The sequence below is a fragment of the Neofelis nebulosa genome, chromosome 14 (assembly GCF_028018385.1).
Source record: "Neofelis nebulosa isolate mNeoNeb1 chromosome 14, mNeoNeb1.pri, whole genome shotgun sequence".
Classification (NCBI taxonomy): Eukaryota; Metazoa; Chordata; class Mammalia; order Carnivora; family Felidae; genus Neofelis; species Neofelis nebulosa.
The window spans coordinates 83,460,711-83,477,814 of record NC_080795.1 but is presented as its reverse complement, the minus strand read 5'-3'; the positions used below and the strand labels follow the sequence as shown (position 1 = coordinate 83,477,814).

The 17,104-nt window shown below is 50.9% G+C and overlaps 1 protein-coding gene across 12 annotated transcripts; it reads left to right on the top strand.

Annotated features, from left to right (window-relative positions):
• The first annotated feature begins 1,150 nt into the window (after positions 1-1,150).
• Positions 1,151-16,702, top strand: ZNF7 (zinc finger protein 7). Of its 12 annotated transcripts, XM_058699489.1 has the most exons (6): positions 1,180-1,279; positions 1,438-1,590; positions 2,942-2,984; positions 3,319-3,478; positions 8,802-8,918; positions 12,391-16,702. In XM_058699489.1, exons 3-6 carry the CDS (start codon positions 2,958-2,960, stop codon positions 14,187-14,189), a joined length of 2,103 nt encoding a protein of 700 aa, XP_058555472.1. In that variant the 5' UTR covers positions 1,180-1,279; positions 1,438-1,590; positions 2,942-2,957; the 3' UTR covers positions 14,190-16,702. The 12 variants fall into 12 exon arrangements, with proteins under 12 accessions (XP_058555477.1, XP_058555474.1, XP_058555472.1 ...); XM_058699494.1 differs by lacking the exon at positions 1,438-1,590 and having other exon boundaries at positions 1,151-1,279; positions 3,352-3,478; XM_058699491.1 differs by lacking the exon at positions 1,438-1,590 and having other exon boundaries at positions 1,151-1,279.
• Positions 16,703-17,104: the final 402 nt, after the last annotated feature.

Genomic DNA, 17,104 nt, shown 5'->3' with positions numbered 1-17,104 from the left:
GTAAGTGATTAAGGTAGACTTTTTCCCTAGTTACATTTATGATGTGGAATCCTATTCCCAGGCTGAAAGCAATCTGGGCTGGCTCAGAGAAGGGACACACTGACCATTCATAGTGTTTAGGCCTCTGGCTATGAACAGTTGGTTTGTTTGCTCATTGGGCCCAGGTTCAGTGAGGATTGTGGGACTGGGGCATGGAGGTCCTGGAATGGCCTGCAATGGATAGAAGAAATCCCCATCACTGCTGCCCCGCCCCCCCCCCCCCCGCAGGGCCTTAGCACCCTGGTATCTGCACCCCCAACACCGCCCAGGTGTGGGGTGGGTGGGCGCTCTGTACCAGGCTCTCGTGCTGGCTGAAACAGCTCTATCCTAAGGGTCTTTGCCTCCCCTTCTTGCTCTTTGAGTCATCTTGGGAATGACCCTACCCATCTACCTAGAACAGGCTAGCCTGGGGCCAGGACTCCCCCAGGTTTCGATGCTGCTGTGTGAAGACTCCAGTTGGAAGGCTCCCAGTAGGTAGGTGGGACCAGAAGTGTGCTCAGCGCACCCGGGTTTCTTTCTGGAAGCGCTTTGGTTGGGGATTAGGACCTGGAGGGCGGCTGGGAAGCAGGTATGTTCCCTGTCCTTCCCAATTCTCTATTCACTCGTTTATTCATCATTTGCACAGATGCTCCCTGTGCGTAACCAGAGAGGATGTGGGACTGGTAGAGTTGAGTTAGGAGCGGCGGTGTTGCAGGCTGTGAGCGCTAGGACCGAGAGGCTCGGGAAAGGAGCTGATCTCGCCGGAGAACCCCACAAGGCCCGCTTTTCCCTAGTACCTCCCCTCGGAGTCGGGGCGGGGGGCTGATTCAGTCCATCTCCTCCCGTAGGGTTTGCGCCAGACTTCACCGCGGCTGTCAGGGACCCCGATATTTGGGTCGTCGACGAGTCGAGTGCTAGGTCTCTTCTACCGAAAAAGTTCTGCGCATTCTCTGCCGCGCCCTTCCCGCCGCCGCCGCCGCCGGGGCGCATTCTTCCGCTTTAGGTGCCCTGCGCCGCCCGCCCAGCTTCAGCGGTGTCCGCGGCCTGGACCACGTGCCCCAACCACCCAGACAATACCTGCTGTCTCCACTCGGCTCCTCTGCCCTCCCCCCAAGCTAGCCGCTCCCCCGTGCCCACTCCGCCCGTGGTCGGGGCGTCTCCGCTGCCCGGTGCCTGGACCGTGCCCAGCGGGAGCTGCCTTCTGTAGAAAAGCCCGGGCACAGATCCGGTGCGGGGTCCAGCGTCCCCGAGGTGATAAGAGGTAGGCGGGGCCGGGCCCGGGCCACCTCAGGCTCTCCACCCGCTTCGCCAGGACCCCCTCCGCCCTTTGGCCTGCACTTCCGCCACCTTCCGCGGGCCCACCCCTCCCTTAACCCCAGCCCCGCCCCTCCCTTGACCCCAGCCCCGCCCCTTCCCCAGCGCCGGGGCGGGGCGGCTGGGAACCATCGAGACGGCCGAGCCTCCGAGCCGCCCAGAACGCCCGGAAGTCTGTGAGAAGAAGGGGGAGCGTGAGCCCGAGGCCCGTTTCCGGTTTTGTCCCGCGTTTCGAGGCTCGGGCGGCCCACGGGGAGGGTGAGTGGGCGCGTCCGGCGCGGACTCGGGTTGGGGCACCTTACGTGCTCATCGCCCTCGGACGGAGTGGCAACCGGCCGACCCCCGCGTCCTCCCGCCTCCGGCACTGCGGGCCCGGCGATCCCCTGCCTCCCCGCTGGGAAGCGCGGATGTCGCGAGCGGCTTGGGGAGGCCATGGGCGCCTGGCGTGGGAGGTGGTCGAACTGCGGCCGCCTTGGCCCGCGGAGGCAGGAGGCATTTGGGCGAGTCCTGCAGGCCCGGCGCGGGATTCACCCGCGGCCTCCCACGAGGTGTAGGCCTGCTCGAGAGGGGATCCCTGATTCTCCTTTCTGCATAACTACAGCTTCTCAAGTCGTCTTTTCCCCTCATTTACTGCCCGTGGGACAGTGGTAAAAAAAGGGCTGTGCCTAGGGTAGGGTGGGGTGTTTCCCTTCTCAGGGCCTGTCCGTTTCTACTGGGAACCTGGGATCCAGCGCTTCCAGATTCACTCTTGGCCGGTCGCAGGTGGGGGCCCACCCGACAGTGCTCACTACTGCCTGGGTCAGCTTCACTATGCCCACGGCCTGGAGCTTCCGCCCACAAGCCATTTTCTGAGCCAGAAGCTCCCATAGGAAGCCCACTTCTCATTCAGACTGCCTAGGGGAATGCCTGGGATTGGGGCCAAGTTTATGTAGATTGCTGGGGCGGGGGGGGGGGGGGGGGGGGCGGGGATTCTGAATCCGTTCCTTTTCCTACCGTAATCCACTGTTCTGGCGTCATCCTCCAGTCACACCACCACTTCCCCTTGCTGCTTGTGAACAGCTCCATGGACTCATTCTGCCCATTCTGTTTTGCTTCAGTCCCTTTGCACATGCCTTCCCTGCTGCCTTTAGCGCCCTCCCTACCTCCATCCTCTTGGCCTAGTTAGCTCCCCTGGGAAGTGACTCATCATTAAACCAGAGTTTCCTAGTTTAAATGCTTTCAGAGTTTTCTTGCACTGGTCATGGTTGTGATGTTGTGTTTGTATCGTTAACCCTTTAGACTGTGCTTCATGATGGGAAAGTTCTCAAGCGTTGTTCACTGCTACATCCCCATTGCTTAGTCTAGCACTTACCACGTGTGGCAACCACCCCTTCTGTGTCTGGAGTGATTCCCACACACCACACACTCTGAAGGATGAAGCTTTGGTGGGGAGTGGGGGAAGATACTTAAGTGCTGTGGCTATGTTGGTTCCACCTTATGTCCTTGCTAATGAACATCTGGGGTTAAAGGTAAAGGATTGGAGAACACAGTACCCTCTCAATTAGCTAGGAAGTCAGGGCTAGGGGTCCTCCAGTACCCTGACCTCTGATCCTTTCATAACTGCCAACAGGTCTCATCCAGGACACATGGATGCCCACCCACCGAGCCTCATGGTAGGAGTCTGACTGCCTCCGTTCCCTCACTTGTTCTGTGAGGGCCCCTACCTTTTCTTCTGAGAACCCACCCTGCCCACTGGGCCTTGGCCTAGACCCTCCATTGGCCCCTTGTGGCCATTCCCAAGCTCAGGCAAGCCCATCCTCTGCCCAGACTGGGGCCCATCTGAGGCTCTTGTGGGGGGAGGTTTGTAGGTCTGGCTCCTTCCCCCTCCATACTGCCACTCCCCTTGATTTTAGAGCCAAAGGGGCTTGGTGACTGTCTTGCCCAGCCCTGTGGTACATGTGGCTGAGACACACCATGAGGTGGAGCCAGGATGGGGCTGGCACCCAGGTTTCCCTGGGGTGCTGGTGTATGTTTTTTCAGGAGGCTGTGACGTTCGGTGATGTGGCCGTGCACTTCTCGAGGGAGGAGTGGCAGTGTCTGGACCCTGGCCAGAGGGCCCTCTACAAGGAAGTAATGCTGGAGAACCACAGCAGTGTGGCTGGACTAGGTGAGGCTGCATCTTGGGACCCCCCCCCCCCCCCCCCCCGCATCATTGGTCAGCACCCACCTAGCCAGGCCCTTGTCAGGGCTGTGGTTATGGGGGCCGTGGGTCTTTGTGGGTCAAGAGCTGACCCTGGGAGGTGTTGTGGTGAGTTTTGTGCATTGTAAATAACTTTTCCTGTTCTCTTGTGTTTGTTAACTTTTTTAAAAAAAATTTTAATGCTTATTTTTGAGAAAGCGAGAGAATGCAAGCAGGGGAGGGGCAAAGAGAGAGGGAGACAGAATCTGAAGCAGGCTCCAGGCTCTGAGCTGTCAGAACAGAGCCCCACGTGGGGCTGAAACTCACGAACCATGAGATCATGACCTGAGCCGAAGTCAGGTACTTAACTGAATCGGGTGTCCCTGTGTTTGTTAACTTTGTGAGGTCAGATTTTAATGAATCAAATCCATTAGTTTTTGCCTTATGGGTTGTATCTTTGAAATTTTATTTAAAAGTTCTTTCCTCTTCAAGGTCATAGAGACAGTTTGTACGTTCGCCTGTGGACTTTATCTTTCTTGTTTAGATCTTGGCACCACATTTGTGTCTGGAGTTAGGTAGGAGTCTTGCTTTATTTTTGTTTATACACTGAGCCATTTCCTGGTATCACCGCCTAAGCAGCCCATTGTCTTCCGTTGATTTGTGGAGCCACCTTTTTTCATGTGTGTGACTGTGTTTCTGAGCTGGCCTCGTAGTGTGTCTTAAAGCCTGGTAGGACAACTTCCCCTTTTTATTCTTTCATAAAACTTTGCTTATGTACTCGTGGGTAATAAGGTAATTCTTTCATATAAGTTTATAGTAAGTGAGTTATTCAATACTTGGAACTGGAATTTTTATTGGGAGTGCTTTGAATTTCTAGAACTAACAAGAGAAGAACTGATCTCTTCCTCATTAACTGTTCCCACCCAAGACCATGGAATGTGTCTCCATTTATTCTCTGTAATTTATTAGAATTCTAGAAATTTAGGGGCGCCTGGGTGGCTCGGTCGGTTAAGCGTCCGACTTCATTTCAAGTCATGATCTCACGGTCCGTGAGTTCGAGCCCCGTGTCGGGCTCTGTGCTGACAGCTCAGAGCCTGGAGCCCGTTTCAGATTCTGTGTCTCCCTCTCTCTCTGCCCCTCCCCTGTTCATGCTCTGTCTCTGTCTCAAAAATAAATAAACGTTAAAAAAATTAAAAAAAAAAAAAAAGAATTCTAGAAATTTATTAGATTTTCTCCAGAGTGGTCTGGTCCCTTCTAGATGCTTTATTTTTGGTTGCTTTGTGAATGTATCTTTTTTTATGTTGCTATATCTTTAACTGAGTATAGCTGCTCTACAGAAATGCTTGTATTTGGTAACTTTGTTGAACTTCCTGCTGCTCTGGTGCTGTATTCTAGGAGGAGTCACCTGCTGCTGAACCAGTGGTGGCTTCCCCCTTGGTGCCCCCAGTGTCCTGGCCTTTAGCTGTGCCCAGAGCCACAGTGGTGTGTCAGATAGGACTTATGTGGATATGCCTGTTTTGTTCCTTATTTAATTTTTTTTATTTGAGAGAAAGTGAACGTGTGCAAGTCGGGAAGAGGGGTAGAGTGAGAGAGGGAGAGAACCTTAGGCAGGCACCATGCTCAACAAGGAGCCCTACTTGGGGCTCGAGCCCACAGCCCTGGGATCATGACCTGAGCCAAAATCAAGAGTTGGTCTCTCAACCAGATGAACCACCCAGGCGCCCTTTGTTCCTCGTGTTAAAGGGAATACTTCAGGGCACCTGGGGGGCTCAGTCGGTTGAACGTGCAACTTCAGCTCAGGTCATGATCTCAACGGTTCGTGGGTTTGAGCCCCATGTCAAACTTTGTGCTTTGGATTCTTGGTGTCTCTCTCTGCCCCTCCCCCACTTGTGTTCTCTCTCAAAAATAAACAGAAAAAAATCTAAAAGGAAGATTTCTAGGGGCACCTGGCTTGGTCTGTGGAGCGTGCATCTCCTTCATCTTGGGATTGTGAGTTCCAGCCCACGTTGGGTGTGGAGATGACTTAAAAAATAAATTAAAAAATAACTAAATAAAAAGACCCCCCTTTTTAAAAAAAAAAAAAAAAGGGAATACATTTAATTAACATCAGAAGTTGGCTAATCATAATCGTAAACAAATTCTTTTTCTGCATCAATTGATTTTTTCACTTTATTAGTCTAGTAAATTTTAGTAACGTGTTTTGTATTTCTGGAGTAAACTCTACTTAAATTATATTTTACATATAAATTTCAGTACTATTTTGGATTCAGCTAGGCAGTATTATGTTTCGGAGTTTTGCTTCCCTGTTCATGAGCAAAATTGACTTTTAATATGTTTCTTTTTATTGTTGTTGTTTTTTTTTTTTTTTTTTTAATGTTTATTTTTTGAGAGAGAGACAGAGAGACAGCATGAGTGGGTGAGGGAAAGAGAGAGAGGGATACACAGAATCTGAAGCAGGCTTCAAGCTGTCAGCACAGAGCCCAATGTAGGGCTTGAACCCACAGACTGTGAGATCATGATCTGACCTGAGGTTGGATGTTTAACTGACTCAGCCACCCAGGCACCCCTGGGGTTTTTTTGTTTGTTTTTTGTTTGTTTGTTTGTTTTTGTGTTTTAATTTAAAAAAGGTTTAAAAAAAATTTTTTTTGAGGAAGAGAGAAAGAGAGTGTGAGCGGGGGAGAGGCAGAGAGAGAGGAAGACACAGAATCCGAAGCAGGCTCCAGGCTCTGAGCTGTCAACACAGAGCCCGACGCAGGGCTTGAACTCATGAACTGTGAGATGATGACCTGAGTTGAAGTCATTTGCTTGACTGAGCCATCCAGGTGCCCCTATATGTTTTCTTTTTGTGAATTGTTTTTCTATTTTTTTGGCAAATGGCCCTTGGCATATGCGTTTCATAAGATGAACTGGGCACATTTGCTGTCTTTAATTTCTGGAAGAATTTATGTAGGTGGAATTACAGTGTTTGGTAAAACTCACCGATAAAACTGTCTGGGCCTTGGGGCGTTGGGCCCTTGGGAAAGGAAGGTCTTGTGCTAGTGTTTTTTGCTTTTAGTTTTGTTTTTGTTTGTTTCTTTCTTTTTTTAATGTTTATTGATTTTTGAGAGACAAGGAAGGGGCAGAGAAAGAGGGAGACACAGAATGTGAAGAAGGCTCCAAGCTCTGAGCTGTCAGCACAGAGTCCGACGCGGGGCTCAAACTCACAAACCGTGAGATCATGACCTGAGCCATAGTCAGATGCCCAAGCGACTCAGCCACCCGGGCGCCCCTGGTTTTGTTTTTTAGTGAATAATATCTGTCAAGTTTGCAAGTTTCCTTTTGTGCTGATTTTGTCATTTTTAGTTTTCCTGTAAAGTGATGTGTTCGTTTAGATTTCCAAGTTTTTTAGCATCTGTTTGTTCATAATACTCTTTATTTATTTTTTTTTTTTTAATTGTTTTTTTTTTAACGTTTTATTTATTTTTGAGACAGAGAGAGACAGAGCATGAACGGGGGAGGGGCAGAGAGAGAGGGAGACACAGAATCGGAAGCAGGCTCCAGGCTCTGAGCCATCAGCCCAGAGCCCGACGCGGGGCTTGAACTCACGGAACGCGAGATCGTGACCTAAGCTGAAGTCGGCTGCTTAACCGACTGAGCCACCCAGGCACCCCTCATAATACTCTTTAATTTTTAGTCTGCATTGTGTGTGTAGTTGTTTTCCTTATTTATTTTATTTTTTTACTGTGTTGACCTCAATCAATTTTGCCACAAGAGCGGTCATATTCATTTTTTCAGAGAACCAGGTTTTGGTTTGGCTGATCTTTCTCTGGGGGTGGGGGATAGTGTTGTTGCCTTTGTTCTCTATTTCATTGAATCCCACCCCACCTTTATTATTTTCTTCCTTTTTATTTATTTGGGTTTGCTGTGCTGTTTTGTTCCTAACTTCTTGAGTTTAACGTTTATCTCATTTGCGTTTTACTATGCTCATTTCTATAATAAATGTATTTACAACGTAAAACTTTATTTGCAAATACTGTTTCAGCTTCAGCCCATGAGTTTTGTAGTAAATAGAGCTGCTACTTAGTAATTCATTATTTAGTTTTCAAGTAGTTGTTTGTTTTTAGTTTTTTAATGTTTATTTTTGAGAGTGTGTGTGGTGTGTGTGTGTGTGTGGTGTGTGTGGGGGGGGAGGGGCAGAGAGAGAGAGAGAGAGAGAGAGAGAGAGAGAAACACAGAATCCGAAGCAGGGTCCAGGCTCCGAGCTGTCAGCTCAGAGCCCGATGTGGGGCTCGAACCCATGAACCGCGAGATGATGACCTGAGCCGAAGGGAGATGCTTAACTGACTGAGCCATCCAGGCGCCCCAAGTACCTAATAGCTTTGAGCTCCGTGTTGTCATAACCTTCACATCCAATTATATTTTGGGTTGGGGCACAGTGTTGTATTGTCTTGTGGACATGACTCCCTTCACATTTGGCCTAGAGTTGTTTTCTTTGTACATTCCACATGTTCTTCGAGAGAGCACGTTTCCATAGAGCATGGAGTCCTATGTGCACCTGAGGCCTTTATCCTGCAGGGTCTCTCTGCTTGCCCTTCCCCACCCCCACAGCCGGAAACCTGGGGGAGGGAAACCCTGACCACAGGGCTTAGCACCCTCCGAATTAAAATCCATTCATTTGGGGCGCCTGGGTGGCGCAGTCGGTTAAGCGTCCGACTTCAGCCAGGTCACGATCTCGCGGTCCGTGAGTTTGAGCCCCGCGTCAGGCTCTGGGCTGATGGCTCGGAGCCTGGAGCCTGTTTCCGATTCTGTGTCTCCCTCTCTCTCTGCCCCTCCCCCGTTCATGCTCTGTCTCTCTCTGTCCCAAAAATAAATAAAAAACGTTGAAAAAAAAAAAAAATCCATTCATTTGTTGGCTTACTTTTGTTGTTTCTGTCTTGCTTCTTGGCCACTCCTATCTCCTGGAATGTTCCTGCCCTCTGAACTGAGGGACAGGCCATCTCTGCTGAGGGAGGTGCTGGCAGTGCCTGGCTGCTTTCTCCTAAAGCTAGACCTGGCCTGTTCCTTGCAGATTCTTTGGTGATAGATCCCCTGAGGATCCTGGCCCTCGTGTGGATGGGGATGGGCTGGGAGTCCAGGTATCTCTCATTGTCCAACTTGAGCTGGACAGAGAGGGCCACTGTGTCCAGACCCTCTCCCCCTGATGTTCCCTTTGGAAGCTCTGCTTGTGCTCCAACAGCCCCCTGCCTCTTAATTCCTGGAAACCAAGAGCATTGGGCCCTGGGATGTACCCTCAGCCATGCTGACATGGTCCCCTTCTCTGCCATCCCCACAGCAGGATTCCTGGTCTTCAAGCCTGAGCTGATCTCCCGGTTGGAGCAGGGGCAGGAGCCATGGGTCCTTGACCTGAAGGGAGTCGAGGGGAGAGAGGTGGCAAGGACCTCCCTTACAGGTGAGGCTTAGGCCTGTGGCAAAGAGGTTTCCAGGTAAAGGAGTGAGGAGATGTTCGGGGAACCCATGCCCAGCAAGGGTTGAGGGTGGGAAGCTGAAGGCAGACCCCAGGGACCAGCCAAGAGGGCATGCCGGGCTCCCTGGGGGCACCACGGGGCCACAGGTGGGCCCGTTGACAGAACTGTCGCCTGGTCGTGGGGTTGTATTGGGAGAGACTGAACTACAGAAAAGCAGGGACATGAGACTCTTACGTGTTCTAGCAAAAACAGTTTGCTTTTCAGCAATAGGTTCAATTTCCAATTTTACTGATGTTCTTGTTAAGCAAAGTGCAAAGGTAATGATCCAAGGGAAGCACTAAGCTTGGCTCTGAGCAGCCTCTCAGGCAAACATCAGTCATCCCTGAGACAGTTGCCTCCCACCTGCCAGCAGCTCCTCCAGAACTGCTTGGGCTCCTGGGTGACCCCAGCCTCTCACATCAGGCTTCAGGGCTGTGTTGGGTCCTAGGGGTGCTGTACCAAAGCACCACAAACTTGAGGCTTAAAACCACAGAGGTTAATTGTCTCACAATTCTGGAAGCCACACGGCCAAAATCGAGGCATCAGCAGGTTCGTGTCCTGAGGTATGAGTGTATGGGCAGGAGTGTTGGGAACATTGACCCCAGCCCCCAGCCTCCTTGGCTCTATAATTGAAGGCCCTGCCTTCCTGCTTAGACCCCTTTTTGATCCTTCCTGGGAAGGAGGTAAAGCTGTAGGCTAGCCCAGTTAAAACCCAGCTCCTACTAAGTATTTCCAAGGTGGAGGAGAGATTTCAAAGAGGGTACCGTGGCGGAAAAGCTAGCTGGAGCTGGCAGAATTGGGTAGTTCCCTGGGTTTGTATGCAGCAAATGGTCTTTATGGTGATGAGGCAGCAGCAAAGAAAACCTCCCCACAATAAATGTAGACTTGTCACAAGCCTGAGACATAGGGCAAGAGTACGGCCTCACAGATGAAAACATGTGGAGCATGTCAGAAAAATGTAAGTACCCAGAGATGTTATCTTTGCCTGGCTAGTGCAGCAGGTAACTGAGGAGTGGCCCAGAGCGGCAGCAGGTTGCAGAGCCACACCCCTAACCCACCACCACAGCTACCTTTGTCCCCGGCACAAGAGACCTTAGTGCCTGTCAGCCTGCAGGGACAACATCTGTTGTCTGAGGGAAAACCACTTCCAGAAGGAGGCTCTGTTTTTTAACATGTGCTTGTATCCTCTCACAGGTTGTTCAGAGCTTACAGAGAAGGGCTTTCGAGTTCTAGGGTAGGATGAGAACTCTAGGCTTCAGTTATGAGTCCCCGAGGGGCCCCGTGGGCGGTGTCATGCATAGATACACACAGCGAGGCACTAGTTAAAACGGTGAGGATAGATTTTTCTTAATCCATAGTGATAAGTTGCAATGGAGAAAGTCCAGTGTGAGTGAACTTGGCTTCCATTTGTTCACAAATGATCAGAGCAGGCAGGGGGTGAGTGGGGTTCAGCTAGAGCCAGGAAGTGATGGATTACAAGAGTGGAAGGGAGTGGACCCTCTGACACCTACCTGGGCTTGCTGACCTCTGCTTGTGGCATTTGGGTCTTGCCCTCCCACAGAAGTTGGGAGACAACCTGTCCCTCAGGTGTGGCTGGAATAAACAGATCGTTCTGCCAGCCTTGAGTTTTCTCAGGCACACACCTTAAGGAGGGCTGGGGTCCTCCTAGGGAGGAAACCTTTAGCTGTAAGTAGCGACATTAGTCTTTTGTCCTTACGGGCCAAGGATGAGGCCTGGTCGAGAAAGGCTCAGAGGAGCCTGGCTGAGCTGGTCAAGAGAGGGTCTTTGTCAGAGAAGGTGTCACTAGTAAGTAGGGTCACGTAAAAATGGGCCGTGCTGGGTACAAGTGTGACGTGGGCCCAAAGAGGAGAGGGACCATGTGGCTAGCTGAGCCTGAGGGGAAGCCTGGTGCGTAAGGAGGCTTCTCATAGACTTGGTTGCAGAAAGCCAGGTGGAGGCAGACTCCAGAGAGGAGTTGGGTAGGTTTGTGGCTGCTGAACCACGTGGATTATCTTTCTCCTTCCTGTGCAGTGGGAGGTTCTAGGCTCACAACTATGGACGTTTCCACTGTGCTCTTCCTTGGCGTCCATGGTGGCCTTTGTTTTCCAGCAGGAGGGAGAGGAGAGCAGTGCGTGTCCATTTCTCATCTCCAGAGTGGAGGGAGGCCTGGGCAGAGGACTGAGTGAGCCAGCACCATATGGCCACTCCTGCCCTGTTAAAAGGTTGTGTGATTGTGCCCCAGAGGCCAGGTAGGAGATGCCCTGTGTCATAAGAGCACAGAGAGGTTGAAGGGGCATGTGTTGGGGGAACAGAATTGGGTTCATTCCTGATTCTGTAATTAGCTGTGTGACTGGGGAACCACAAGCTCCTTCTCTGACTCACTACTGATCTCATTGGATTGTCACAAAGACTAATTGAGGAACGGCCAGGAACTAAGTGTTCCTTATGCCCAGAAGATGCTCAGTATGTGATGGCCTCTTCCTCACCCTAGGACTGACTGAGAACTTCAGATCACCGAGCTGGAGAGGGGACTGACATTAAGAGCCACCAGGAACCCTGGAACTGGGCCCCTGGAGGATATTTCTGTGGGGTAGAAATGGACTGGTTATAACAGTGGTTATTGCACTGGTTATGAAGTTGGTTGTGATGTTAGTTATGACCCTGGGTGTGATCACAGACACCAAGGAGGTGTGTGAGTTTAGCAAGGGTACTCTCTGGGACTGCCGGGTAGGAGAGGGGCTGACACTTATTTGGAGAGTCCAGAAGGAAGGCAGATGTCAGGAAGGCCTCGTGGGGGCCAGTCAGGGGTGAGTGGACTGACCAGAACCCCAAGGGAATGAGAAGGCAGTATAGGCCACCGGGTGTGGCCTCCTGGAAGCTGTGGGGCTGACGTACATGATCGGGTGTGTATCAGAGAAGGTGGCTTAGCAGCAGCTGGAGGAAGCCAAATTCAGGTCTGGGGTCCTGCTCAGTACTACCCCCTTTCAGGCTCACCCAGGGTGTGCCCCACGGCAGCTGTCCAGCCTCATCTTCCTCGGAACCTGTCCATTAACTCCCCTCACCACACCTCTGGATCCAGGAGCCTCTGGCACCTCAAGCCCAACCTGCCTCTTGCCACACTTGCCAGGCTCTCCAGCCCAGAACTTCCTTACGGATTTTCACTCATACCGGTTCCCCACGGGACGAGCCTCTGCTGACGTGTCCCCCCCCCCCCCCCCAGGAACACACGGTAGTTGAACGCATGAAGTAAAAGTGTCAACGAAGCTAAATCTTGAGAACTGTCCAAGGCCCGACTTCTGGTAGTGTTTTTCCATGTGGGTGTATCCTTGCCTGATGCAGCCTCCGCCACTGCCCCTGGTCTTTGTCCTTTCTCTGAGCACAGGGGATAAGAACCATTTTATTTCCTGTTTATTTCAGATTCTGCAGTTGGGATGGCAAGTGAGCAGGCCTGTGAGGACGTGGATGCCCTAAAATCGGAACCCTGTGTGGCCATGGTCAGAAGCTCCCCACAAGGTTTTCCTCAGAGTTCTGGCTTTAGAGACACCGCTGATTCTGAGGTCTGGTCAGAGAGTAAGCCAAGCTCCCTCCTCCAGAAAAACTGCTTGAACACTGGCACTGTGGTTCCCAGGAAGACCTTCGCCAAGGAGGGTGCCCAGGGACGTGGTGAGCTGGAGGGCATTGGCGTACTGGGTTGTCACCCTGACAAAAGTAAGGGAGGTGCTGCAGAAGGGACATCCCGAAGATGTGATATGTGTGGCAGGAGTTTCAGATCGACTTCGGACATTGCTCTGCATCAGGAAATTAATACACCGAAGAAACCTAACAGATGTCCAGAGTGTAAAAAAAAATTACCTGATTGCTTGCAGGGGAAACCTCGAAGTAACTGCCATGGAGAGAAGCCGTATGAATGTGAGGAATGTGGGAAAGTCTTCAGGTTGTGCTCGCAGCTTAATCAGCATCAGAGAATCCACACTGGAGAGAAGCCATTCAAATGCATTGAGTGTGGAAAAGCTTTTCGTCTGAGCTCAAAACTTATTCAGCATCAAAGAATTCATACTGGAGAGAAGCCTTACAGGTGTGAGGAGTGTGGAAAGGCCTTTGGTCAGAGCTCCAGCCTCATCCACCACCAGAGGGTCCACACGGGAGAGAGGCCCTATGGCTGTCGGGAGTGTGGGAAGGCCTTCAGCCAACAGTCTCAGCTGGTCAGACACCAGAGGACCCACACTGGAGAGAGGCCCTACCAGTGCCAGGAGTGTGGGAAGGCCTTTAGCCAGAGCTCAACCCTGGCTCAACACCAGCGGATGCATGCTGGGGAGAAGCCTCAACTTCCAAGAAGCCCAGGTAGTCCCAGCCATGTTGCCCATCAGAGAATTCACACTACAGAGAAACCGTTTAAGTGTGATGAGTGTGGGAAGGCCTTCAGGTGGGTGTCTCGCCTTAGTCAGCATCAGCTGACCCACACTGGAGAGAAACCTTATAAATGCAACAAGTGTGCAAAAGCCTTTGGTTGTAGCTCACGGCTTATTCGCCACCAGAGAACTCACACTGGAGAAAAACCATTCAAGTGTGATGAGTGTGGGAAAGGCTTTGTCCAGGGCTCACACCTAATTCAGCACCAGAGAATTCACACTGGAGAGAAACCCTACGAGTGTAGTGACTGTGGAAAAGCCTTCAGCCAGAGTTCAAGTCTCATTTACCATCAGAGAATCCATAAGGGAGAGAAGCCCTACGAGTGTGTCGAATGTGGAAAGGCTTTCAGTATGAGCACACAGCTCACAATACATCAAAGGGTCCACACTGGGGAGAGACCCTATAAGTGTACTGAATGTGGGAAGGCCTTCAGTCAAAACTCAACCCTTTTCCAACACCAGATAATTCACGCAGGAGTGAAGCCGTATGGATGTAGTGAGTGTGGGAAAGCCTTCAGCCGGAGTTCCTATCTTATTGAGCACCAGAGGATCCACACTCGTGCCCAGTGGTATCATGAATATGGGAATACCCTGGAAGCTTCTACCCATGTGAGCCGTAGAAAAGTCAGCACTGTAAAGAAACTGCATAAATGTAACGAATGTGAGAAAATATTCAGGTGGCGTTCACATCTAATCATTCATCAGAGAATTCACACTGGAGAGAAACCTTACAAATGTAACGAATGTGGCAAAGCTTTTAATCGGAGCTCACGGCTTACTCAGCATCAGAAAATTCACATGGGATAGACCACCTGTCTTTATAAATGTGTATAAATGTGAATAAACCTGCAGCCTTAACCTTAACGTATTTTATATGGGATCATTTATACTGACAAGAATTTAGAAGGTGGGGATAGATTCAGAATTGCTCCCTTAAGAAAGAAAATGTCCAAATTCGTACAAAGTGGATATATCTTTGCTGCAACGTGTGACCTTATCCCGCGCAGCAAAGCCTGTGTCCCTCAAGCCAGGGCGCACATGTGTAGACTTTCGAGTTCACAGAAGAAAGACACCACATCCCGCGGATGAGGAAGTGTCATGGGAAAAGGCCCATGAGCCCTGCCAGACAAGTAGCTGAGAAGTTGCCCAAAGCGTCTTCCCTTAGCAGTTCCTTAGTCAGTTCCTCAGACTGGCTTCAGCAGTAAGGATGTGTTAGCTTGTGCTAGTAGAAGCCCAGAGGAAGCTGCCTTCTTCACCTGACTCCTTTTCCTCCAACTCCATCCCCATCAGAGCAACCCGGGGCTACAGCCAGAGGGCCTGGCACCAGCCTCTTCAGACAGGAGCTTGGATCAGTGCAGGCACTCCGGGAGTAGCACCTGCACCCAGGGACCTGCTCTGTGACTCTGGATGTCACTGTTCTCCGTGAAATCCAGAGTCTGTCTGCTTATCTGAGCATCGTTACAGGGTGACCATAAGAATTGAATGTGGGAGAGCTCCCTGCTCCCACACTGAGACCCCGAGCCAGCATCTCTAGCGGAACCCAGGGCAGACCTGGCCTCAGCACTGCAGAAACCGCTCATGTGAGCCCAGCGGAGCTACCCGGAGGCCAGGCTGCTTACCAGACTCCCCAGAACCGCTCCTGCCACACAAACTGCCAGAACCAGGAGGGTCTGCAAGCTGCATGTGAGCCCATTGCCTTTTCCCGGATGCTGGTGGAGGTGGAGACAGACTGCTGACCCGCAGAACGAGGCTAACAGTGTTGATGGTGGCCCCGCCCTCAGGGTCCTGGCCCTGCCACCTGTGAAAAAGTTCCAGGGGACCAGAAGTCTTAGACTGGCTACTACCCACGACCACTCACTCGAGACCTGCCGATCTTTGGTGTCATTGACAGTTACCGGAGGGGTGAAATTTGGGCCAGGGACCCTTCCCCCTTGTCCCAATGGAGAGGCCCATTTCTCCCACATACAGAAAGGTAACCCAGAGGGACACAGGTCAGTCACTTCAGGATTTATTGCAACACTTGATTTGGGTCACCATCACCTGGTATGGTTAAGCCTGTGGGTAGGTCCTTGAGACACAGCCTCAATGACCATGTGTGGTATGGCCCAACAGCAGGTTCTGGATTTGTATTAGGTGAAAATCAGGCTGGCTGATCCCTGTGTTTGCATTGGGAATTCCCCGACTTTCTGGCATTAGGAACAGCAGAGTTCAGGATGGTCAAGTCTGTGTGTTTGTGTTTCTAATACATGGACAGGGATCTCGGCCCCACAGCAGGTCAGCCCAGTTGCCACCCACTGCTGCTCAGCCAGGCACAACGCGTGATATGTTCTTAGGCCACAGTGCTAGTCCTAGGAGTGAAGATTGTCCCCCTGGCCTGTACCTGCCCCTTTGGAAGTGGTGTTCCCAGCCCAGGTGTCAGGACGCCATGAAATCATTGTGCCCATTTCAGTGGCTGTAACCGCCTCTCCACCTGTACCTACTACACCCAGAAGTGTGTCCAAAAGGGTCATTGCCAGAGGACCAGGGACTTTTCGTGGGCCCACGTCCCTTAGGAAGGCAGTTTGGTCACTGAATGTGCCATTCCCAGAAAGGAAACCTGTCTCTGCCACTTCTGGGTAACGATGGGACAGAGCGGAGGAAAGTTACATGAACTCTTCCAGATTCCAGCCTGAGCATGGTGCTTTCTGTCTTCTAACAGCAACACAGGCCAGTCGAAAAGGGCCAGAGGGTTCAACCTAAGTCTCCTTCACCTGGATTCTCTCTTTGGATTGATACGGTTCTAGATCAGGAGCTGGCAGATTATAGCATATGGGCAAAATGCAGTTTGCTCTCTGTTTATGCAGCCTGTGAAAATACGTACGATGCCATTAGACTGGGTGACTCTCTTGCCTTGGGAACTACACAAGCAGATCAAAAGCTAAGCCAGAGTCCACTCCTGTAAATGCACTCCTATCTGAGGAAATGAAATTTAAGAACGCCTAATCACAGTCAACTAGATTTGCCCAAATAAGGCACCTGCTTAAGCCATAGCCAGTCAAACAGTTTCCCAGTTTTGCTCCTGTGTCTATAAACACCTCTCCCTTTTCTCCTGCCAGCACAGCACTCCTGGTTTTTCAGTGTGGTCCTGCCTGGCTCCAGGCAGTGTTTGTTCAAATATAAACTCTTCAAAAATTTAATGTACCTCAGTTTACCTCTTAAAAGGCCTAAAAGCTAAGAAGGGTTTTTACATTTTTAAATGGGAAAAATGACTATTTTATGACGTTTGAAAAGTATGTTGAAATCACATTTCAGTGTGACCAAATAAAGTTTATTGGAACAGAGCTGGCCCTTTTGTGTGCAGGCTGGCTCTGCCCACTCTTGTATTCAAGGGCCAAGTTCATACTTGCTGGTCTCGCCTTGTTAACTTGGGTAAAATCTTCATGCCCTCCAACCTTCGAGGAATTACTTTTCCTCTCAACTCTTAGTGCAGTTTGTTCATATAAATGTCCCAGTACAACCAGGAATTCAATAGAAACCACTCTAGAGTTTACATTCCAGTCTAGAGCCTCCCCTGCACAAGTGTAGGGTGAGGAGTCCTTAGCTGCATCCACGTGAGACATGTGACACTGGCCTGCCCGGCAAGACTTTATGAAATCAAGCTGCCTCAGCACCTAAAATGCCTGGAGCCCATGAAGAGCATCTGTGTGTGTCCTGTGAGCTGGTGGCCCTTTGGCAGAGGGGGT

Excerpts from the sequence above, each read along its gene's own strand:
- ZNF7 (XM_058699482.1), top strand. The coding sequence starts at position 1,765 with ATGGGCGCCTGGCGTGGGAGGTGGTCGAACTGCGGCCGCCTTGGCCCG. Across the intron at positions 2,985-3,318 it reads CCCACCCACCGAGCCTCATG|GTTTCCCTGGGGTGCTGGTG; the intron begins GTAGGAGTCTGA and ends GCTGGCACCCAG. Across the intron at positions 3,479-8,801 it reads CAGCAGTGTGGCTGGACTAG|CAGGATTCCTGGTCTTCAAG; the intron begins GTGAGGCTGCAT and ends CCATCCCCACAG.